The 25,312-nt window shown below is 49.2% G+C and overlaps 2 protein-coding genes across 3 annotated transcripts in view; one reads left to right on the forward strand and one right to left on the reverse strand.

The window, feature by feature from the left end:
- Nucleotides 1-25,312, reverse strand: part of LOC144767918 (putative ATP-dependent RNA helicase DDX6) — a 189,064-nt gene that overhangs the window by 106,378 nt on the left and 57,374 nt on the right. For both annotated transcript variants that reach the window (XM_078651257.1, XM_078651256.1), the window contains exons 3-5: nt 22,497-22,560; nt 22,237-22,341; nt 21,422-21,551 (exon numbers count right to left, since the gene is read on the reverse strand). In XM_078651257.1, coding sequence (XP_078507383.1) covers nt 21,422-21,551; nt 22,237-22,341; nt 22,497-22,560 — 299 coding nt within the window. The remainder of the gene's footprint in view (nt 1-21,421; nt 21,552-22,236; nt 22,342-22,496; nt 22,561-25,312) is intronic.
- On the forward strand, nt 12,674-16,935 carry LOC144770988 (uncharacterized). The gene is made up of 2 exons (XM_078655859.1): nt 12,674-13,766; nt 16,913-16,935. Exons 1-2 carry the CDS (start codon nt 12,674-12,676, stop codon nt 16,933-16,935), a joined length of 1,116 nt encoding a protein of 371 aa, XP_078511985.1.

Consider the following 25,312-nt stretch of genomic DNA (forward strand, 5'->3'; position numbering starts at 1 on the left):
TCCAATTCAAAAGGTTTTACTCGTCTTTGATTTACCCATGGACTCAAGGGGGTTTCCAGATTGGATTATTGTAACACCCTCTACCTGGACATCAATAAGGGATCCATCCAAAAACTGCAGCGTGTCCAGAACGCAGCGGCCAGGCTCGTGATGGATCTTCCTGAATTCTAACCAGTTTCGACATCTATTTGCAAGCTGCACTGGCTTCCTCTAGGCCAGAGAATTTTGTTCAAGGCCCTTTGCCTGGTCCATAAGGCTCTTCATAATTCAGGTTCCGAAGGCATTAAAAGGCTCTTTCAATGGTATGTCCCTACCAACAAGGGAGGGGGGGGGGGGTTGAGAAGTTGGCCTGGTATATGGTGTTCACTATTCTAGTGATCACCTTTCACCAGTCCAAACAACCCTTATGGTGATGGTTGTAAGTCAACCTTATAGACCAGCTATCCTAGTGGTAGCGTGGACAGAACCGTCTTAGGCTAAAAGACTCTAGAGGGCGTGTAAAGCTAGCTGTTTTACCATATGTAACCCCTTGAATATCAAATGAAAGGATACCACACAGGATATATATAAAATATATATGTATTTATTTACTAACACTCCTCTGAACTTTTTATGAGGTCAGAGGCAAAAGCACATAACAAGTTACTTAGTCAGAATACGTTAAGTTGCACAATTTACGGTTAGGCCCTAGGGGCGAAGCAAACCATATACTAAGAAAGTGGTATAAGTACCACGTCACGGGAAAAGGAAAGGCCTAGGGCAGTGGTTCCCAAACTTTTTTGACCCGTGGCTCCCTTGACCTAATTGGCAGTTGGCCGTGGCTCCCCACCATTTTTTTACCCGCACACCGGGGTGCCGCGGCGCACCCTTTGGGAATCACTGGTCTACATGAAGAATCAAGCCTAGACGTGATGAAGGATTCAGAGAGTAGCCATCACTGTCATAAAACCTTATTTGCAATCACAAAGATCTTATAAAGTACATCTCAATGCATACAACACAATCATAGAGTAGCTTAAAGCACTCCCACTAAAAGTAACCAGGCTAGAGAAAGGCTCAAGGAGCTCTCTGGCGTTACAAGAAGTTTACGTGAGGTGGGCTCTGATCATGGGCATCCGCAGAAATGTTTTCGAGGGGGGGGGGGTTTAACTTCATCATCATCCCCCTTGCATCCTTTCCCCCTCTGCCTTACACCCTTCTCGCCCTCCACCTTGCACCCTTCTAGCCCTTCCCCTTGTACCCTACTTCACCTCAGCCTTGCACCCTTCTCTCCTCTGCCTTGCACCCTACTCCCCTCTGCCTTGCACCCTTCTCCTCTCTGCCTTGCACCCTTCTCCTCTCCGCCTTGCACCCTTCTCCCCTCTGCCTTGCACCCTTCTCCTCTCTGCCTTGCACCCTTCTCCTCTCTGCCTTGCACCCTTCTCCTCTCTGCCTTGCACCCTTCTCCTCTCTGCCTTGCACCCTTCTCCCCTCTGCCTTGCACCCTTCTCCTCTCTGCCTTGCACCCTTCTCTTCTCCGCCTTGCACCCATCTCCCCCTCCACCTTGCACCCTTCTACCCCTTCCCCTTGTACCCTACTTCACCTCAGCCTTGCACCCTTCTCCTCTCTGCCTTGCACCCTTCTCCCCTCTGCCTTGCACCCTTCTCCTCTCTGCCTTGCACCCTTCTCTTCTCCGCCTTGCACCCATCTCCCCCTCCACCTTGCACCCTTCTACCCCTTCCCCTTGTACCCTACTTCACCTCAGCCTTGCACCCTTCTCTCCTCTGCCTTGCACCCTTCTCCCCTCTGCCTTGCACCCTTCTCCCCTCTGCCTTGCACCCTTCTCCCCTCTGCCTTGCACCCTTCTCCCCTCTGCCTTGCACCCTTCTCCCCTCTGCCTTGCACCCTTCTCCCCTCTGCCTTGCACCCTTCTCCCCTCTGCCTTGCACCCTTCTCCCCTCTGCCTTGCACCCTTCTCCCCTCTGCCTTGCACCCTTCTCCCCTCTGCCTTGCACCCTTCTCCCCTCTGCCTTGCACCCTTCTCCCCTCTGCCTTGCACCCTTCTCCCCTCTGCCTTGCACCCTTCTCCCCTCTGCCTTGCACCCTTCTCCCCTCTGCCTTGCACCCTTCTCCCCTCTGCCTTGCACCCTTCTCCCCTCTGCCTTGCACCCTTCTCCTCTCTGCCTTGCACCCTTCTACCCTCTGTACCCACCCACCCAACGCTCTCCACCAGGCCTCTGATCCTGTACCCACCCAACGCTCTCCACCAGGCCCCTCACCCTGCACCTACCCACCCAACGCTCTCTACCAGGCCCCTGACCCCGCATTGACCCACCCAACGCTCGCCACCAGGCCTCTGACCCTGTACCCACCCAACGCTCTCCACCAGGCCTCTGACCCTGCACCCAGCCACCCAACACTCTCCACCAGGCCTCTGACCCTGCACCCACCCACCCAACGCTCTCCACCAGGCCCCTGACTCTGCACCACCCACCCACCGCTCTCCACCAGTCACATAACCCTGCACCCACCCACCCAATGCTCTCCATAGGTAGAGTGCAAGTGGGTACATGGCAGTGGGACATTCTGCCTACTGTGGACACGGCGCATTCAGACAGGACAGGCTCTCCTTGCAGATAAATAGGGCAACAGCAGCCTCAGAGACTCACAGATTGACAAGACAGGAAGACATGCACTGGACTCATTCACAGAGAATCTGGACAGTCAGCTTAACCGGGCACACAGAAACAGGACAGGCAGCGCAATCGGGCTCACAGAAACAGGACAGGCAGCTCCACTGGGCACAGAAACAGGACAGGCAGCGCAATCGGGCTCACAGAAACAGGACAGGCAGCTCCACTGGGCACAGAAACAGGACAGGCAGCGCAATCGGCCTCACAGAAACAGGACAGGCAGCTCCACTGGGCAGAGAAACAGGACAGGCAGCGCAATCGGGCTCACAGAAACAGGACAGGCAGCTCCACTGGGCACAGAAACAGGACAGGCAGCGCAATCGGCCTCACAGAAACAGGACAGGCAGCTCCACTGGGCACAGAAACAGGACAGGCAGCGCAATCGGGCTCACAGAAACAGGACAGGCAGCTCCACTGGGCACAGAAACAGGACAGGCAGCGCAATCGGGCTCACAGAAACAGGACAGGCAGCTCCACTGGGCACAGAAACAGGACAGGCAGCTCCACTGGGCACCGAAACAGGACAGGCAGCTCCACTGGTCCCAGAAACAGGACAGGCAGCGCAATCGGGCTCACAGAAAAGAACAGGCTGCTCCACTGGGCACAGAAACAGGACAGGCAGCGCAATCGGGCACACAGAAAAGAACAGGTAGCTTAACCGGGCACAGAAACAGGACAGGCAGCTCCACTGGGCACAGAAACAGGACAGGCAGCGCAATCGGGCTCACAGAAACAGGACAGGCAGCTCCACTGGGCACAGAAACAGGACAGGCAGCGCAATCGGCCTCACAGAAACAGGACAGGCAGCTCCACTGGGCAGAGAAACAGGACAGGCAGCGCAATCGGGCTCACAGAAACAGGACAGGCAGCTCCACTGGGCACAGAAACAGGACAGGCAGCGCAATCGGCCTCACAGAAACAGGACAGGCAGCTCCACTGGGCACAGAAACAGGACAGGCAGCGCAATCGGGCTCACAAAAACAGGACAGGCAGCTCCACTGGGCACAGAAACAGGACAGGCAGCGCAATCGGGCTCACAGAAAAGAACAGGCAGCTTAACCGGGCACAGAAACAGGACAGGCAGCTGTACTGGGAACAGAAATAGGACAGGCAGCGCAATCGGGCTCACAGAAAATAACAGGCTGCTCCACAGGGTCCCAGAAGCAGGACAGTCAGCTACATAGGGGCTCAGAGAAACAGGACAGGCTGCTGCACCGGGCTCAGAGAAACAGTCCAGATAGGAGCGAGAAGAAAACACCGGGAGATGCGTGCCTTGGGGCAATGTCTGCCACGTGTGAGAATGAAAGGCTTTCTCCATCAATCACTAATTGACATGCAGAGTGACCTTGCAGCACAAAGGAGGGGGAGGAATTGTGGCTGCATTTTCCACGACCCACTTCCTGCGCTGCGCCGCGCCGTGGCGCCCCTGGCTTCTAATCACGGCGCACCAGGGCGCCGCGGCGCACACTTTGGGAACCACAGGCCTAGGGCATCGCTGGGGCTACACTATCTGAACCTTAGTTTAGAAGTAGGAGGCCCACAGGCAGCGCGTGCAGTGTCTTTACACACACGCGGGAGTCAATGCAAAGTCAATGGGAAATTAGAAGTTAGATTTAGAAGGATTTAGGACACTTCCGGTTTAGCTAGGAGGAAACAACTAAAGACTTAGACACTTGGATAGTCAATACCCTTGGGAGCACCGAAGTACTCGCGTAACCTCACCCACGGACGCCGGGTGCATAGGTGTGAAGATGTGTCGGGTTTCGTCGTTGAGTCCTATGGAGCCTGGGAGAAAAGATGCTGCAGGCAACCAGGAGGAAGATGTCCGGGTGGATCCAAGGGTGGATCGAGGATGAAGAGGACCGGAAAGCAGAGGGGACAGAGTCTGGGTCACTAGCCAGTGACCGGATGGAACCAGGAAGGACCCAGACGACGTCGAGGAGCAATCAGGTGCTGTCTTGAAGCTTGTCTTTGCAGCCACACGGACCAGGAGGCGTAGACGACGACCAGGTGCTGGAGAGGAGCTGTCCCACAAAAGGTTCTCGCAGACGGAGGGGGCGACTGCCGGATTGGAGTCAACGAGCCTTGGCAAAGGCAACCCACGCAGGATACAACAAAGGCTTCTGGTGCAGACCAGCAAGGTCTGAGGTGCCTCACCTTTGCAGGGAGGCAAGGGCCAGTCTGGAGCAACCAGACCAGCGAGATGAATCAAAAGGATTGTCGTCACAGAGGCTACTAGCCAACGGGCCAGCAACCGGACAACGCGTCGAGCAGAACACAAGCAGAAGGGCCCCACGCAGAACTCGTGGAGTGTGGAGGGCTGATCTTCGGTGCAGGTGGAGCTCGGGTTTGGGGTTTCTCAGTCCCCTGTGCACAGCTTCGAGGATGCCTCAGGAGCTGCACAGTTAGCAAGTTGCAGGCTTTTCAAGATGTCCGGTCCCACGTGTCTCGTCGCTTCCACGGATCTCAGCTGTGCTGCAGTCGTGAAGAGAGGGTCAGAGAGGTCTGGAAGTCTGGGTCTTGTCAGGCTCTGTGCTCGGGTTCCGGCGGGAAACGTCGACAAAGCAAGCCGTTGATTTGCTGGATGGTGCCTGGTTGCCCAGGGTGGTCACTCCTTGGCCACAAGGGAGATTCTTCAGTCGTCTTCTTGCAAAGTAGATCGTAGAAGGTCCAAAGTTTCGTTTCAGAGTTTCAGTCAGGATTAATCTAAAGTCTTGGGACTCAGTTCCTACCTTTATACAACTAAAAAGGGGCTGGATTACTTTCTAGGTCCCTCCTATGGGTGGGACCAGGAAGGGGGGTGGTTACACCCCCTTTCCTTTGTCCAGTTTCGCACCAGAGCTGGGGCTGGAGTGCCCCAGCAACCGGTTGGAACCGAGGTATGCATGGAGCACCTAGTGTGCCCCAGGCAGTGTCTCATTCTATTCAGCCCTCCCTGTCCCAATACACAAAGTCTTGTCTGGGGTGGTGCTAGCACCTCCCAAGGCAGGAAATCTATTGTCCAAGCCTCCCTCGCTGGAAGGACTCCAGCTGCAGGAGGTCAGACTTGTGTCTGTGGCAGCAGCATCCATTTTGTGATGCTGAGGCTCTGGTTAACTTTAACCGGGATTAGTAGGAACAACATGTCTTCTCCCTCTAGAAGGGTGGAATGCTACCCCCGTCGCCAGAACTGGCGAGGGGGTAGTATTCCAAAGCGTATGACACCTTACACGACATGTTTTGCTAAAACAAAACAAAGTTAGCAATAACCGTGAGGATTATAATGCACTTAAGAGTATGTGGTATGGCTAGATCATAGAACAGATAAGGACGTGGTTCTGAAAGCTGCAGACAGGCTCAGCTCATGCTAGAGCCTCATCTCACATAAAACCAAGCACTCTGCCTTCAGGATTGTCGAGGCCTACCATAGGAGTGACTTATAGGTGCATATGTGTCTATATATAAGGGCAGGAATAGGAATACTACACCTAGACAAGGGGTGATTACACCACCTTGCCCCAGCTGAGTGATCAGCCAGTTGTGTCAGTTTGGATGGCCAGCTAGGGGTGGCAGAAGATATGCTGCAACCCATGGTAGGCCTTGGATGCACCTATTAAATACATTACATTACATTATACAGGGGCTCACAGGTTGACCCAATATCCAATTGGAGATGAACCTAGAGTACATGGAGTCCATTTTACAGTGAGAGCAGATAGCCTGGGGTCCTGATTGGCAGGATCCCAGGCCAACTAAGTCGAAAACCAGCTAAACACAAGGCAAAAAATCTGGGGTAACCATAGTCAGATATCCATCCTCCTACAGGGGGGTGTAGAGCTTTTTCTGTTGCTGACTCTAGGCTTTAAAATGTTCTCCCGCTACCGATCTCTGGACAAGACTCTCACCTTCTGTTCTAAGGGGACTAAAAACTTGGCTCATTACTATTTAACAGTCAGGCTCCCTTCCGTCCTTCCTATGACCCCTGGCTCTGTCCGCAGAGCCTGGACGCCTTTGGGCAAAGTTTGCGCTCTATAAGACTAAGCGTTTCTCTAGTGAAAAAGTAAGCTGAATGCGCCTACAAAACCAGTTTTCACTGCATTTTGAAAAGTCACATTGTATGAAGAGTTTCCCTTACCAGCTACTAAGTATATCTTGGTTCTAGGAATAAAATAACTTGTTAAACAATTGGTCTGGATTCAGTCTGAGTGTAGGACATCATTTTTTTGCCCGAGTGTGTACAACAAATGCTTAAAGTTACCTTCCCGATAAGCCTGTCTGCTCGACCACACTACCACAAAAGAAAGATAGGTCTTATCTACTTTAGCCTCTGCCTACTCTGGGGATCCCCTGGACTCGGTGCAGGCCCGATGGTGATCCCTGCTTGCAAAGAGCTTGCATTTGGCGTTCTCTGGAGTCGCAAACAGGTCTAAGGTTGGGGTTCCCCAGCATGCGAAGACCTCGTTGAGAATGGCTTGGTCCAATTCCCATTCGTGAGTGATCGATCTTTGGCGGCTCAACGCATCCGCTGTGGTATTGAGCAGCCCCGCTAGGTGCTCTGCTGTAAGAGCAACTTTGTGGAGAATTGCCCAGTTCCAAATCTCCTGAGCTTCTTTGGAAAGTGTTCGGGATCTTGTCCCGCCTTGCTTGTTTACATAGTGCATGGCCGTTGTGTTGTCCGTGCGGACCAGCACTGCACGATTCTGAAACCGTGGCAGAAAGGCCTGTAGGGCCAAGCGAATAGCCTTGAGTTCCAATAGGTTGATGTGGAATCTGCAACGATCTGGATCCCAATGACCACTCACATATAGCTCCTGCAGAACAGCTCCCCAACCTTCTAATGAGGCGTCCGTGGTGAGAACCATGGGAGATGGAGGAAGCGTGAAGGTCAAACCCTTTGAGATGTTGTCCTTTACCCGCCACCAGCTGCATGCTTTCTTCATTGCTGGTGTGACCAATATCCTGTCGTCGAACGAGCCCTCCGCTTGGTGACACTGCTTGTCCAGCTGTTCCTGTAGCGGGCGCATACGAAGCCTGCAGTGCGGAATCAATGGTATGCAGGATGATATCGATCCTAGCAGGGACTTGTAAAGACGGACCAACAGCGATTTCTTCTTTTGCAAGAGACGAGCTGACAGTAAAAGCTTGTTCTGACGTTCTTCCGTCAGAAAAGTCTTGCATTGATCCAAGTCCAGGATAGATCCTAGAAACTTTGCCGACCTGGATGGGCAAAGGATCGATTTTTCCTTGTTGAGTTGCAGGCCCAGGGGGCTGAAAAGTTGGATGCAACTTGAGACAGCCCAGGAGGCTGCTTGGAAGGTCGGAGCCTTTATAAGCCAATCGTCTAGGTAGGGAAAGACTTCTAGAGATTGCTTTCTTAGAAATGCTTCTACTGGAGCAAGTACTTGGTAAATATCCGTGGTGCTGACCTGAGACCAAATGGAAGCACCTTGAATTGAAAATGGCTCTTGCCTACCGTGAAGCGTAGGTATTGCCTGTGAGCTGGATGGATCGGAACATGGAAGTATGCGTCCTCCAAATCCATTGTCGCCATGTAGTCCCCTTTGTTCAGCAGACGCAGAATATCTTGCAGGGTGACCATCCTGAAGGAAAGTTTTATGAGATAGGTGTTGAGCTCCCATAGATCTAATATTGGACGCCATTTCTCTTCCGTTTTGCGAACCAGGCAGAACCTAGAATAAAAACCTTTCCCTTTTTGTGAGAGAGGGACAGGTTCCATCGCCCCCTTGATGAAAAGTTGGTGGGCTTCGAGACGTAAGAGCCGTAGCTGTTTCAATTCGCTGGCGCCAGGAGCTCTGGTTGGAGGAAGTTGTTGAAACTCCAAGGTGTGGCCACACTGAATGATATTCAAGACCCACTGGTCTGATGTAATCGTTTTCCAGGTTGTCGGACAATGAGAGATCCTGCCCCCCACTGATGTCATTGGAGGGGGAGGAACAGTAGAAAGAGCCAGGAGGCCGCTATTGGCGTTTAGCATTGTCTCTGCCCTGGCGACCTTGACGGCTTTTGCTTTGCTGCAGAGAGAAAGAAGCAGATTGACCTTGCCTCGGTGTATACTGTAGCCTGTAGGACTGTGACAATTGAAAATATGAGGAGTAACATTGTTGGTACCCTCCTCTGTTAAAATTCTTTCCCTTCGCTCCTCGGAATGGCACTTTACGATATTGAAGAGTGCCTAAGGACTTGGCTGTTTCTGTGTCCTTTTTGATATCCTGTAAGGCCTCATCGATATGCTTACCAAAAAGCATGTCTCCGTCATAAGGCATATACAATATCTTGTTCTGTACCTCAGGGCGAAACCAGGTCGCCCGAAGCCAGCCTTGTCTCCTAAGGACAGCCGAACCTGCTAAGGCTCTGAAAGCTGTTGTCGCTATGTCCATGGTCAATGATTTCTGCAGAAGACCGCTCTCCATCCAAAATTTTCCGTGCATCCATCTTAGTACCCTCCGGTAACTGGTCTATCAAAGGAGCCATATCACACCACATCTGGCGATCATAGCGGCCTAAGATGGCCAACGCATTGGAGGTACGAACTAGAAGACTTGACAGAGGAAAACCTCTTCCCCACATTGTCCAGGCGTCTACCTTCCTTGTCCGGTGGAGAGGTCAGAGGAGCCGCCGGATTCTTTAACTTCCTCTGGGCCGCCTGGGAAATTACGGAGTCCGGCCTTGGCTGGCCAACCAGGCACGCCGGACTACCATCGGTGCCCTGTACTTCTTTTCTAGTCACGGTAAGACCGGGATGACGGTTGCTGGAGATTGCATAGCTTTCACTCCCTCAGACCACACATGGTCTATGATGGGAATCGAGCGGACGGATCTTTTGTACGGCTCCTTGAAATCATATAGAAAACAGTCCGTCTGAACTGTAGTTACTGGTAAGCCAAATCGTTTGGAAGCCCGCTCCATGAGGTTATGGAAACCACCTATGTCTGCAGGTGGTGAATCCACTGGATCATTTGAAGGAGAAGATGGACCTGGTAGCACGTAATCGTCCCATTCTCTATTAGGATTAGGGACCTCCGTCACCTCCTCGTCCGAGGAATCATCATCATCCTGAACTGTTTGTACCGGAACCGATGGTTGATGAACCTCCTCAGGTTCTGGATTCCTTGGCCGAACCTCCGTTGAAGTGGGAGGCGGGGCAGGAGGAGTAGGCATGTGAATGGTTTCAGGAGGTTGTGAAGGAAATCGCTTCCTGTAGTCTATGAGCATCATCTGCAGGTCCGATATAAGTGAAGAAGGCATTGCCACCATACCTTGCTGGGATTGTTCCTGCTGTCTCTCTCTAGGAGGAGGTTCACGCATCTCCTCATAATAGCCATCAGAATCCGAGTCCTGATATTTCACCAGGAGCTGCGAAGGACTATAAGCAGCTCCATAAGGACCATCATTGTCCTCATCTTCTTCCTCCTCTGAATTATCTTCATCAAAAAGTAAAGCAGGAGGTAGGGGAGTCACCCTTCGCAGGGACGTCATCTGCGGCGTAATTTGTCGTCTTTTTATCACAATCCGTACTTTTTCCACCGTCGACGAGACCATCGTCGATGGAGAACCAATCATCGTCGACTAAGGTGTAAGCGTCGACGGCACTGTCGACGAGCTCGTCGTCAGAATCAAGGCTGTCGTCGCCATAGCCATCGTCGCCGTTATTGTCGACACCACCAACGGCGTCATCCTCGTCGACGTCGAGGATACCAATCTCGTCGACGAGGAAGATAGTCCAATCGTCGACGTTGAAGCTGCCATAGTCGACGTCCTCCGTCGATGGGGCAGAATTGGCAGAATGATGGATTTTCGTCGTCGCCGACGTACCTGAGGATGTTACCGTCGACGAGCGGGATTTCTTCACGGACTTCGTGTCCTGAGGCAGAGAAGCAGGTTTTTTAAAACCTTTTGGTTTCTCTGAAGGCTGAGAGGCTACAGGAGGCTCCTGGGGGACTTTCTGAGCAGAAATAACCTCAGCACTCACTTTCTCCTTTACACCTCGGTGACGAGATTTTATGGGATCAGAACCACCAGACCTATCAGAGATCTTTTGAGTGGATTTAGAAGGAGGCTCAGCAGAGGTCGAAGGGGAAGACCTACCCCTTTTCATTGATCTTGTAGAGGAAGCCGAAGAAGAATCCTCATCCTCACTGGAAACAACCTCCTTCCTTGATTTCATCTTTTGGAGCCAGGTCAAAAGTCGGCCTTCCCTGTCTCTCAAAGTCTTAGTAGAGAAGGTTCTGCAGATTTTACACTCTGTAGCCTTGTGGTCCGGGTACAAGCAATAAATGCAATCTGTATGCTTGTCATCTACATACAGACGCTTTTTAGAGCAAGTAGCACAAGCCTTGAACAAAGCTTTCTTTTCCTTGTCAGACATTTTCCCAAGAAAAAAGGCTGTTTTCAAGTTGTAGAAGAAAAGCTGAGCAAAGCCCAGTGGAGACTCCCTCAGCACAACGTGATGTGATGTGAAAGGCATTTGTAAAGCGCAACATACACTATGCAGTTTCTTGGCGCTGAGGCAAAAGGACAGTAGGCCACCACCTGAGGCAGAAGCAGGGGTGAAGACAGAGAGGAGTGAGAGGGACCGGAAAAGAGGAGGAGAAATTTCGGTTTTAATTATAAGCTAAGCGAAACAGGTGAGTCTTAAGGAGGGATCTGAAGTGGGTGTAGGGCGAAGCCGACCTAATGACCAGGGGGAGGGCGTTCCAGAGAGATGGAGCTAGGAACGAGAATCTTAGGCCTCCCCATTTCTTGCGCTTGACTCTGGGGACTTTGAGAAGGGCCAAGTGAGCGGAGCGCAGATTACGGGAGGGGACATAAGGATGAATAAGCGAGGAGATGAATGTAGGGCCTAAGCCGGCCAAAGATTTGAAGATGAGGCAGCCTAACTTGAATTTGCAGCGTTCAGAAACAGGGAGCCAGTGTAGGAACTTTAGCAAAGGGCTGGTGTGGCGGTGCCTCGGTTGATGGAAAATGAGGCGTGCTGCCTGATTCTGAGCTGCAGACGTTTGAGTTGGTAGTCAGGGATGCCAACGTACAAGGAATTGGCGTAGTCAATTCTATGTCAGGAAGCGGAGGCGAGGATTTTGCTATTCCTTTCTCCATTTTATTGGACAGCAAGTTAAAAGTAATAAACAAAAAACATTAAAACCATGGACTACCCAAACCAACATGGCAGCGGTAGTCATGGTAGCACATCAACCAATAAGAGTCCATCAATCAGCATATAGGGATTCCCAGCCGGTAGTCCTTCCTCTTTCTCCATTGCTGCCTCGGCAAGATAAGTCACGTTTTACTTCAGCTTGATCTTTGTCGTGGCAGTTTTTGAAATTCATTGTAGACAGCTTTATTTTATAATTGTTATTGGTATTTGACTTTGCTGTAGGCCGTTTATTTGACTATTGTTTAACGCGGTAGGCTTTCAGCCCGAGCGTTTCTCCTACGCGCGTGCGCAGTCTGGGTGCCGGCTTCTGACGCCGACCGGCTGTTCTCCTCAGCGCTCTTCGCGCTTGAGTAGAAACGCGCTGAGGCATTGTGCTTCCATTGTTTTTTCTGCCTCGTCCCTCACACTGACGCTGTATTCTGACGGCACGATATGTTTTATGACTGAAATTTAAATTAAATTGTTACAAAAATTTGGGTCAGTTCTTTTCAGTCCCAGGCTTGGTGAAAGGTTTTAAACTGTTGTGGTACCTGTGTGAGGGGCTTCCACTATTATATAGTTGGGGTGTTTATTTTATGGGTACCAGTTTTTCTGCTAATATGCAGTCCGGTCCTTCCAATGTTGAGGTGGCGAATTCTATTGATCAGCCACAACTGCCTCTTTCACGCTCTCCTGCAGAGGTGGACAGGCTTCTCTCTTCTGCGATTGCACAAGCTCTGGCACCTTTGCAGGACAGTGTCAATAAGCTGTCAGCCCATGTGTTCAAGACTGATTCAGGTGTTTTTGGGGACAGCGGGGCAGGGCCCAGTGGTGTGTCTTGTGTTCCATCACGTACGGCCAGAAAGCGTGATGCGGGGCACCTGGAGGGCTGCAGTAAATTATCTGAAGTCTTTCGTAAGAGTGCGCGCACGCTTAGAAGCGCACCCTACCGGGGGGGACGACTCACCCGGAGAGACTGGTGGTTTTGCCACCCAGGACCTTGACCCGGAGGAAGGGTTCCCCACTGAGGGAGATGATGAAGAGGACGGTTATGTAGATGAGGATGAGGATGCTTCCTCAGAGGAATTTTCTGATGTGAGCAGGTCTTGGCGCCCAAAGCCTAGTGCTCCTAGTCTTTCGGAGGGTGAGCTTGTGCCTCCTGATATGTTTGACCCATCTACTATTTTTAGACCCAGGTCATCAGAATGGTTTCCTGAACAGTCTACTGCTGATTATGTCGCTGCGAAGCTTCGACAGCCTTTACCTCAGGATGTACGTTTACGCCTGCGTTCTGAGTGCCCCCGCCCTTCTCTTCCTTTTAGGGTGGCATGCACCCCTGAAATTGATCCAAAGTTGTGCACCTTCTTTGCCAAGTATATCAAGGACCCTAAAAAGGGTATAGATAGGTCTTGGAAAGTCTGTCAGGATAAACTGCTGGATGTAGTTGGTCCCCTGACAAAAATAATTGAATTAGCCCAACGTTCTAAAGAGTCAGGCGTGCCTCTCTCGGTTGATGACATTGCTGGTTGGTCGCAAAGGGCTATGTGCCTTCTTGGTAATGCTAATTGTGCTCTTTCAGCGGAGCGTCGACGATCCTTGTTACTTAAGATTGATCCAAAGCTGGGAGAGTTGTCATCCTCAGAAGCGGGCCCGATTGCGCAAGGTGCTTTGTTTGGGGACCCCTTTGTGAAGGAGTTAGGGAAGTTCGTTGCTACCTTTTCTGCCCTAGACAAAGCACAAGCTTCTATGAAGAAGTTTTTTCCTAAAAAGGTTTTTGGCGGGGCCGGCAGAGGCAGGGGTCGCTCTTCCGGCCGCCAATTCCAGCAAGGCCCCAATAGAGGTCAATCCAGAAGAAACAACGGCTGGAATGATGGACGACAGGGTTCCTTTTACCCTTCCAGAGGTGGCAGAGGCCAAGGCAGGGGACGTGTTGGTAACCAGTCCAACTCCAGAGGATTTAATGGTAAGATTTTGCATCATATCTCCGCTTCGAATGGGGGGAAGGTTAGCGTTATTTCCCCAGGCCTGGTCGTCGATAACATCAGACCCTTGGGTTCTGGAGACCTTTCAGGGGTTTCACATCGAGTTTTACGGTTCCCCCGTTCAACTCTCTCGTCCTCGCCCTCTAGTTTTTTCAGTCACAGAGCAGGAGCTTATAGACTTGGAAGTTCGGGCTATGTTACAAAAAGGCGCCATTATCCCCTCTTTTCTTCACCCAAACGGTTTCCTCAGCAATATCTTTCTTGTGGAAAAGAAAGACAAAGGGTTCAGACCGGTAATCAACCTCCGTTCCTTCAACGAATGGCTGATTTACAGACATTTCAAGATGGAGGGCATCCATCTGTTGAGGGACCTTCTGTTACAAAACGATTGGTTGGTTCGTTTGGATCTGAAGGATGCTTATCTTTCAGTTCCAATCTTCCCTCCTCATTGTCGGTTCCTCCAGTTCCTGTGGAAGGATCAAGTTTACGAATTTCGCTCGCTCCCCTTTGGTCTTTCCTCAGCACCTTGGTGCTTTACCAAACTCCTGCGCCCGGTGGTAGAACATCTCCGTACCATGGGGATTCGCCTAATAATTTACGACATTCTTTTAATGAATCAGTCCAAAAACCTCCTTCACCACCTTCAGGTTACAATTTCCCTTCTTCAGTCACTGGGCTTCATCATCAATACCCAGAAGTCGGATTTGATTCCACGTCAGGAAATTACTTTCCTGGGATTTCTGATCATAACTACGGACGCAACGCTTCATCTTCCTTCTCAAAAGATCTCCAAGATCAAGAAGGAGATTCGCAAAGTTCTCCGTCGGGATCGAATATCCCTCCGTCAGTTGGCCAGGATTGTGGGCTTACTGTCTTCATCGATCCAGGCCTTTTTTCCAGGCCCTCTTCATTACAGGGCTCTCCAGAGACTACAAGCGTTTCACCTTCGCAAGGGTCTCACTTACTCGGAACTGATTTCCTTAAATTTGGAAGCCCGGTCAAAACTTCTTTGGTGGTTGGATCACATGGATGCGTGGAACGGGAAGGCGATTTTCGGTTCCCGTCCGGATCTTGTGATCGAATCGGATGCCAGCCGCCAGGGTTGGGGTGCCCGGTGCGGCTCCCTCTCGGTGGGCGGCAGGTGGACGGAGGACGAACTTCACCTCCACATCAATTGCTTGGAACTCCTCGCGGGTTCTTTCGCAATCCGCTCTTTCACCACGACCAAGGTCTCGTGTTGTGTTCTTCTCCGGATGGACAACACGACTGCGGTCAGATATATCAATCGTTTGGGCGGCACTCACTCCAAGGTCCTAGCGGATCTTGCGAAGGACTTCTGGAACTACTGCCTTCATCAGATTTCGGTCACGGCGGAGTATCTCCCAGGCGATCTGAACACGGTGGCGGATTGGCAATCCAGGAATTTTCGGGATGCCAGCGATTGGAGGCTGGATCATTCGGTTTTTCAGAGGATTTCGGACCTTTGGGGTCTGCCAGAGATGGACTTGTTTGCGTCCAGATGGAACGCCCAGCTTCCCCGCTTCTACAGCTGGAAACCGGATCCGGGGGCGGAAGCAGTGGATGCCTTCCTACAGGATTGGTCCCAGTTTCCAGCTTATGCGTTTCCTCCTTTCCTTTTCATTCAGAGGGTTGCAGCTCAGGTCCACAGACAGAGAGCTTCTCTGATTTTGATCACTCCAATCTGGAGAGCCCAATGCTGGTTTCCTTCTCTTCTAGAACTGTCCTGGGACAGTCCTCTTCGGTTACCGTCGTTCGATCACATTCTGACGGATCCGTTGGGTCACCCGCATCCTCTAGTTCTCCAAGGCCATCTACATCTCATGGCCTGGAAGATTTCAGGGGACGTTGGTCTTGCGACTCGCTTTCGAAAGACGCTGAGCTCCTCATTAGAGGAGCCTGGGCCCCCAACACCACTAAGCGTTATAGATCAACGTGGAACAGATAGGTTCGTTGGTGTGTGGCAAAACACCTGGATCCCATGGGCTCCTCTGTCACTGATGTGATTAACTTCCTCGCTGATCTTTTCCAAAAGAAATTGGCATACAGCACCATTAATTCCTTCAGGTCGGCAATTTCTGCTGGTCATGCTCTTGTTGATGGCTCTCCGGTGGGTGAGCATCCTTGGGTTTGTAAACTTCTCAAGGGTATTCGCCTTTCACGTCCCCCAGAACCCCGTTATTCTGGGTTATGGGATTTTAATGTGGTTTTGAATTTCCTTAAGTCCTGGCAGGATAATCAGTACCTTTCGCGCAAGGAACTTTCTGCAAAATTGGCGATTCTTCTCTGTTTGATTTCTTGTAAGCGAGCTTCGGATGTTCGCGCTCTGGATATCTCGGCCAGGGTGTTTACCCCGGAGGGTGTTACGTTCACAGTTTCAAGAAGAACCAAATGTAATACCAGGTCAGTATCTTATCCAGCATTCCCAGATTCACCTAAACTCTGTGTTGTTCGTTGCCTAAAAACTTATGAGGATGTTACTCTTGAACTCCGTCCTCTGGGCGAGAGACAATTACTTATTGCGGTTAAAAAACCTTTTAAAGCAGTTTCCTCTCCCACCATTGCCAGATGGGTCAGGTGGATTATGTCCGAAGCTGGCATTAATATCACTGACTTTGGGGCTCATTCCACTAGAGGTGCAATGGCTTCCAAGGCTGTGCAGGTAGGGGGACGCTTGGAAGATATTATGAATGCTGCGGATTGGTCTTCGGATTCAACTTTCAAAAAGTTTTACTTTAAACCAATCCATGAGGCGGCATCGCTGGTGGTGAGTAAGCTTTGAACTAGCAAAATCCTCGCCTCCGCTTCCTGACATAGAATGAGAAATTTCCTAGTTATCACAAAGGAAAGTTTCAATTCTATTAAGGACGCGGAGGCGAGGATTTTCCCACCCAGGCTTTATCGAGCCTTCCCTCCCAAGACTGGATTCTGATGATTTCTTCTTCGTCTAAGGGAAGTAATTTTTATCCTGTATCTTATGGTATATATTGGATTACTGTTCAATTATGTTTTTCATCTTTCTGCAACTGTTTATTTATTCCATTGCAATGTTCTTGACTTCGTTCAACATTGTTCTGGACAAGATATTATTATTTTTTCTCTTCCCTAGGCTCCGATCAGAAAGCGGACTAGTGGATAGATGACTTCTTTCCTGCGGCAGCACCCAAGAAAGAGGAAGGACTACCGGCTGGGAATCCCTATATGCTGATTGATGGACTCTTATTGGATGATGTGCTACCATGACTACCGCTGCCATGTTGGTGTGGGTAGTCCATGGTTTTAATGTTTTTTGTTTATTACTTTTAACTTGCTGTCCAATAAAATGGAGAAAGGACTAGCAAAATCCTCGCCTCCGCGTCCTTAATAGAATTGAAACTTTCCTTTGTGATAACTAGGAAATTTCTCATTCTGGAGACGACTAACGCCAAGAGAGCCAAGATAAGGGCTTCGATGGTAAGGAAACGCGCGATTTTACGAATTTTGCGCAGTTGGAAGAAGCAAGAGGAGACAGTGGCATTTATCTGGGGTTTCATCGAGAGATCTTTAGTGATAATGACCCCCAGACTTTTGGCCGAGTCGGTTGGGCAGGGAGGAAGGCCCAAGCTAGCGGGCCAGAAGTTGGAATTCCGAGGATTGGAGGGCCCTCCGACAAGAACCAGTTCGGTCTTGTCGGGATTGAGTTTCAAATGGTTTGCCTCCATCCAGTTGCTGATGTGGCAGAGGGTGGCTTGGAAGTCGGATACTGACCGGGCCGAGGAGTCAATGTTAAAGACGAGCTGGATGTCATCCGCGTAGTTGGACGCGGTGACATTCTTGTCTCGGAGGGAACTGATCAGAGGGGTGAGGTATAGGTTAAAAAGGAGGGGGGATAGAGAGGAGCCCTGTGGCACGCCGCAGGTCAGCCCTACCCTATCCGCAGAAAACTGGGATAGCCTGACCGCTTGTTGGCGGCTGGTGAGGAACGAGCGGAACCAATCAAGGGCAGAGCCCCCTATCCCAGCCTGCCTGACACGGTCGACCAGGATGGCATTGTCGACCGTGTCGAAGGCGGCCGACAGATCTAGGAGCACCAAGGCCTGACTGATGTTAGAGTCGGCTCCCCTGCGCAGTTCTTCCATGACAGAGAGAATGACCATCTCTGTGGACTGGGCAGGTCTGAACCCGGCCTGTTGGGAGTCGAGAAAGTGAGACTGCTCAAAAAAAGAGCTCAGGGTGTTAGTGACATGGGTCTCGAGCACCTTACTGAGGTAAGGGAGGAGGGAGATGGGGCGAAAGTTGCTCATGATCGTGGGGTCAGCTATTGTTTTTTTTTACAATAGGCACTACCTCAGCTGTCTTGAAGGTGTTAGGGACTAGGCCGAGAGTAAGGGAGTTATTCAGGAGTGCCAAGGGGGGGGTAGAGCAGGCAGTGAAGACCTCGTGTAGGATCTTGGGGGGACAATAGTCGGTGGGAGAGCCTGAGGTGACTTTGCTAAGGAGAGCGGGAAAGTCCGCCTCCGAAATGAGGGGGATTTGAGTGAAGGAGTGGGGGTTAAGGGGGTCAACGTGGGGGTTAGTGGGGACCCAGAGAAGTCAGGAGAGGGCAGCACCAGGATGCTGTTTTTAATTTTTGCGATCTTCTCAACAAAGAAGTGATTGAGAGAATCACAGAGCCCCTGGGAAGGAAGAGGTTTGATAGAGATCCTGTCGGGGTGAGATAGCTCCTCCACAATCGAAAAGATGTTTTTAGCTTTATTGGCTGACTCCACAATTTTATTGGAAAAGTACGTGGTCTTGGCTAGCGCTATGGAGGATTTGTACCCTTTAAGTAGGGTTAAGAACTCTAGCCTAGCTTCGGGGGCATAATTTTTGCGCCAGCGACGCTCGGCCTGTCTGAGACAGAGTTTTAAGAATTTAAGGTCCTCTGTGAACCATTTCTGAGCGTCATGGGGGCGTTTGATTTTGACCCGTTTGTGGGGGGTGACCACATCACTGGCGGACTCAAGCCAGTGACTTAGATTTGAGGCTTGAGTGTCTATTGAGTTGGACTCAGGGGGAAGGGAGGAACTGAGTAAATCGATGAATTGGCTGTCAGTTTATTCCAGTTTCGGGCTGAGAAATTGGTTTCCAGGGGCCTGCAGGGGCAGGAAGGAGCTTTGAGGGAGAAGGAGATAAGAGAGTGGTCGGACCATACACACGGCAGTATGAGGGGGGCCGAGATCTCTATGTTGGAGGTCCAGACCTGGTCCAGTATGTGGCCTTTCGAATGCGTGGCAGTGTTAACATGTTGGTGGCAGTTCAAACTGCGAAGTAGATCGGAGAAGGCCTCCGAACAGGCGCTTTCCTTCTCATCCTGGGGCCAGTAGTTGAAGTCTCCGAGGACTAGAGTTTTAGAGTTGTTAATGACTACCTGAGATAAGAGATCTCCGAACATAGATGGAAAGTCGGGCATGGGCTGAGGAGGGCGGTAGACTAAAACACAGGTAAGGGGTGATACTGAGGATTCCAGTCTAAGTGCTAGGCAATCGACCTGGGTAATAGAGGGTACGGTGAGGATGGAAAATCTAATAGGGAGCTTGATGATCGCTGCCACTCCCCCCCCGGGTTTGCCGGAGGCCCTGTGGCTTGAAGGATGTAGTAGCCCGGCGGGATGGCAGCCAGGATGTCGGGAGAGGATCCGTCATGCAACCAGGTTTCAGTTAAAAACAGTATGTCAGGCCTCTAAGAGGTGGTAGATTTCCGTCTGATGTTTTGCTAGTGAGCGGGTGTTGAGGTAGCTCACTTTAAGCTCGAGACTGGGGGGTAGTGAACGGACGGGGGGGGGCGGGAGGGGGAGTGAGAGGCGGATTGAAGAGGGGTAGAGGCCGTGACCGCGTTAAGCTCGGGAAAGTTGTCTCGAGCGTGTCCCAGGCCCAGATGCTCAAGCTGTGTGCATATGGACGGGGCTAGGGGCCAGGGGGCATGCAGGTCGAGCAAGTCAGCAGATGGGTATTGGGTGGCATGGGCAGAGTGACGTGCCCCAGTCGGTCGCGGACGGGCGCAGATGGGCTCGCCTTAGGCGCGCCCGCTGCGCTCATCCGCTGCGCGTCCGGAGAATGCACATTGATGAATGGAGTGGGAAGGCGTGGCCTCACTGGAGTGGGCATGGCCAAGGTTTGGCGCGAAATGGCGCCAGAGTTCCTCTGCCCCCGGCAGCGCTAAAATCCGAGCACGGGGTTTTTGTGAGGACTACTGAGGGTGAACGTGCGGTAGAAAATCTGAGGCTCTCTCAGGAAGGTTCCAAGGGGTGAGGCTCTTCTGATTGGTTGTTGCAGAAAGTTTGGTCTCTTTTACAAAAAGAGGTTGATAAGCTACAAAATGAGATGAGGCCTAGGCCTAGTTTTCTCTTTTGTACCTTTTTCTATGGTATTTTTTGTTATTTACAGAGGCTCCCATTTCAACGACGGGGAATGATACAAAGCATGGGAATCTATGAAAGTTCCAATACTGGGGTAAAGATCTTTTGCCGTTTCGAAAGAAAATAAAAACCTGGCTCTATCCCAGAGTTTAATGCTCACTTGTCTCTGTTATAGGTGTCTTTTCCGTCTCTTTAGCGCCAGGATACCCGATGGGTTGCAGTGCGCTTCATAAGTACACATTACATTACACTGCAATCACGGGATCATACGCACTAACAATGTCAATATCTAAACTCCAACTGCTTGTTCCAGTCTGGAAAAGAAGCGCAGACCTCAGATTGAATAGATGTGCTTCCATGCTTCCAATGCTGATCTAGGGGGTTCAGAAAGAATCCTACACTGTAAAACCTTTACTGTCTTTCTGCAGTGTAAGCAGCAAGCTAGCCTGTGTCCCCCGCTAAGGAATACCTGCACTTCCCGCACATACAGACCAGCTGGCACTACGGTTACCACGATTCAGATACAAGGAGAACGTGAGCGAGCTCAAAATATTCATTGCACAGGAGAAAGAACTTGGAGAAGTTTTCAGCCTTTGCAGAGATACCTTCCAATCATCACCTGAGCACTTGTTAGGTCTGGGTCATGGAAAGGATCCTGCACGGTTCTTTTTTCACTACACTCGTTGGAAGCGTTTAGATTGAGAACAGGCTTCAACTCTCACAATAAGAAGCCCCATCAAAAAATGCCCGACCAGCTGTGGCTTTATTACAGTGCTCTACATAATAGAGGTTCATATTACCCGCTCAGTAGAAATGGTGTATAGGTTTAGAAGGATGGAAAGCAGAGGTTTGTTGTGCTGAGATTTGAACCAGTGACACAGACAACATCTAATTTGCAGCGTAAGGGTTCAACTCGACGAGCCAACTCCTGGCTACTTTAGGGAAGATGGACAGGTGGAAGACGCTGAGGCAGATGACTACTTTAACATGGTGTGTCAAATTCCGCTTGGTTAAGACAGCAGCATACCTAGAGACATTCCCTGCATTCTATTTTCGAAATATTAATTTAATATAGTTTCTTAAACCCAGTTTATGGTTAATTTTTTACATTTATATTTGGCAAACATAAAAACAGTACTTTGTATTCGACATTTCAAGATGAAGCATCTATGTTACAGAGATCGCACATGGGAGATGCTCTAAACTTCACTCTGCCATTTACGAACCACCAGGTACTCTTACCTTGGACGTGCACCTTCTTCACATCAAGTCTCTCCAGCAGAGGGATGAGGTAAGCACCACTCTTTCCCGTCCCGTTCTTGGCTCTTGCAAGGATGTCTCTCCCAGAAAGTGCGATGGGGATGCTTTCCTCCTGCCAAAACAAGGACGACAAATAGAAGTCACCTACCCTCAAGTGAATACAAGCATTCACATAAAAATTATGCAGCTACGTTATCCTCGACAAGCATACCACTTGCAAAAGTAGAGAAAAAGAAGCGAGGCACACCATCCTTTAAACTGTTCTTAAGAGGGTGCACATCTACAAGATATTTACTCTGACTGTCTGCTCTAAAAGAAGATAGTATACATGCACTAACTTAATATACACACTTGGATTCTCTGCTCTTGATACAAGTACTATACATGTCCTTAACATTTACCCTTCAATTCTCTGCTCTTGAGGCAGATGGTAGACATATACTAGCTTAATATTCAACCATCAACTACATACTATCGATGGAAGTAGTATCAATATAGTAGTCAATTCTCCGTTCGATACAGATTGCACAAATGCACTCAACATTTAGTCTTACATTTTCTGTAGTTCCAAATCGTATTCATGTACTAACTAAATATCATCCTTCAGTCTTGTGCTTCCGATACACACAGTATACAGGTATTACTGAAGAGCCACACGCAGGCGTCGTTGGCCGTGGGCTTATTTATAATGTCCCTGGTCTAGATGGCTTGATTTGGTATGCATCCAGACTCTTGTCGGACTCAAGTCCCTGCTCTCACACACTGCCTCATCCCCAGACAGCCTTTTCTTTTCTCACCTGGATCGGAGATGGCTTTTCCCAGCCCATTTCAAAGATACCCATGAGAAGCTCGCGCTTTAGACAGTAGTCTTCAAACTCGTTGCCTTTTGTAGCTGTAACGTCCTGGAAAAGTGAAAGAACTCCATGAATGTAAGAGTTGGGTGCCGGGACACATTCACGACAGACCGCTTTATAACCCCCTATATGGATTGAGGCAGATTAATCAGAATGATGGTAACAATAGAATCGGATTTGATTAGAACAGGAAGTCAACTAACCGTTGTCCTAACTCGCTGATCCCTTGGGGGAAGCTGAAGCTTCTTCTTCCAGTCATCACCAAACCTGCAAAGGTCAAGAGTTACAATAGTGACTAACGCATTCCACAATCCAAGCAGACGGCACTCTGGAGATCGACGGGCATGCAACCCACTTCAGACTCTCAGAAACATCACTCCAAGGACCACCACAAACCCCAAAGCTATGCTATGCCCAAGTGAACCGGCAGGCTTGGCATGTGCTGATACCAGCAAGCCCTCCGCCGATGTGCGTAGAAAGATGTACTACTGACCGCTCTACCCTTCATTGAGCTTTCTCCGTTCCTTACCCTAGAGCTCTATTGCATTGAGCCGCTTTATTCCTCTATCGTGGGACATTCTCTTTTTTACTCAATTCTGATGGTCTGTAGGATTACATGCACTGTGTCCTCTCATATATAGGCATTAACATTTTTCCATCCCTTTTGTCCTTCAGTTAGGTCTGGGCTTTCAGCATAACGTTCCTTGAATCCTGCAAGAATGGCACGGCTGTATTCACAAACATTCTCAACCCCTCCCCAATTTTTTGATGGTCCATGCCCCTTGCTTCATTTTATCCCCGCCGGTCGTTCCAAGAAACGGGCCGAGTGCGGTGCATCAGCGTTCCATCTTACACTGTCAAGAATCTGGATCATCATTTACTCATACCATTAGTAGATTCCTAGTAATTACAACCCATCATATTTTGGAATTACAGCCAAAGTAGTATTCCAACCTGGAAGCCCGTTGTAGCACAAATTCGATCACACCTCCCACTAAAGTTATGCTGGCCTCCTGTTTGCAATCACAACACCAGAGCAATCATTACATCTCAGTAAATATTGATCACATAGGAACGGTAGTGAGTACAAAAGGTCTACTACATATACTAGTGGTTGGGAGTGGGGCTCGCAAGGCCAAGGGGAAATGCAGTAAGCATTGCCTAAGCCAATAAGTCATCTATTGTACCTTCTGGCATAGGCAATGCAGTTTGCAGATGCGGTGCAGCACACCCGTAAAATAAAGGAATCAAAAGAACGAGGATGTGCCCATTATCACAGTTGGCATCATTCTGTAGCTCACCGTACATGTGCTTAGTAAAGTGATGCAGGCAGTTTTATTTTATTACCAAATCCAAGAAAAAAACAAATCCCCCATTATCGTACACTGAGCCAACTATAACTTGCGCCCACATCTTGCACTGCTTATGACCTCATATTAAATCACTCAACGTGTTAAATGACATTACTGTGACACCGTCCATAGGGGTTTTTCCTTGAAATATTTCAACAAAGTACAGGCGAAGACAATTTTCTATGAACTGTAATGGGACTACCCACAAATATGTCACATGATCTGCAGTTTTCAGCAAAGGGGTTGACAGGTATACATTTGCTACTGTAAACAGACTTATTTGCAGGCCTTATGGACCACAGTGAGATGCACGACACTCGTTCCAGAGGTTGTGGGTACAGTGGCATACAGCCACAGCACCATGACAACACCACCAACGAGAGATAAACTACAAAGTGGACGCCATTTCATGCTACATTATTCAACAATCTCCAATGCCTCACAATCTCAGCAAAGTTCTTGGCATAACATCGAAGCTTTGTAAACGTTCTTGCTACGGAGAATGGGTCTACAGAATTACATTACAACTATTTGATATGGGCATGCACCAAGACAGCCACTGGTGGAGTATTGACCTCTATTATGTAAAGAAAACTACAGCAAGCTTCTGAATACTAAGAGAGCTAATAAGTTCTAGGTGTGGATATAGGTTAGTAAAATTGTAATCAATTGTGCAAATCACCCAACACAACTGTAGAAGAATATTTTAATTTTATTGATTTTATACATTTTATAGTGATTCATAAATTCATTGATCATCTATGTGCAATTAAATACTGTTTTCAATTCTGCCGCCGGCCATCATCAAAATCATCAACTTTCAGATATGTCACTACAGACTAATTAACATCATTGCATAACCTGAACGGAAAACCATACAACTGCATTTGTTACCATCTTAAAATGTATATGTATATGAATTTATATCTGTGTATCCCAAAAAAGTTTGAAAAAAGAAATATATAAAGTATCATAGATGATCAATGAATTTATGAATCACTATAAGTATAAAATCAATAAAATGAAAATATTCTTCTACAGTGGTATTGGGTGATTTGCACAAATGATTACAATTGTATTCACCTATAGAAACTTGCTATGGTTTTCTTTACATAATAGTCATATTTCCCTACGCATGGCAAGTACATTTGGTCTGCAGGGGTCCCCGTATTTTTCTAAATAAAAGGAGTACTGACCTCTCTCAGAGAGGAGGCTTGGGTTTTAAACCTTAACTTACTTTCAAACATAGCTCTCCAACCCACATCCGGGGCAATCAGCTTTATCTTGTTTAACAGAGAGAAACACGTGCATCCCAAACTTTAGTGGCTTGTAAACTGTGAGGCACATACCTTTCAACAATCATGCTTGCATCCAGTGCTTACGCTATTTACATGCTATGGACATGCAAATGTGCACTCTGTAACTATGGTGTTATCAGTGATATAAATTATATTTAACACGTCATGAGTGATGTAATATGTGTGGCCATATGCAGTACATTGAGGGGCAGACATAATGGTACTCCGAATTAACTATAGCTGGTGAATTTTATTTTTTGTTTGAATACAATAGGTTTTATATTATACAAGGCCAAACTATGATGTCACTTTAATCCTTTTATTTTTTTTTAAATCAGTGAATTCCTTTTTTTTTTAAATGTAAAGTCA

Source organism: Lissotriton helveticus, chromosome 7 (genome assembly GCF_964261635.1).
Source record: "Lissotriton helveticus chromosome 7, aLisHel1.1, whole genome shotgun sequence".
Taxonomy (NCBI): Eukaryota; Metazoa; Chordata; class Amphibia; order Caudata; family Salamandridae; genus Lissotriton; species Lissotriton helveticus.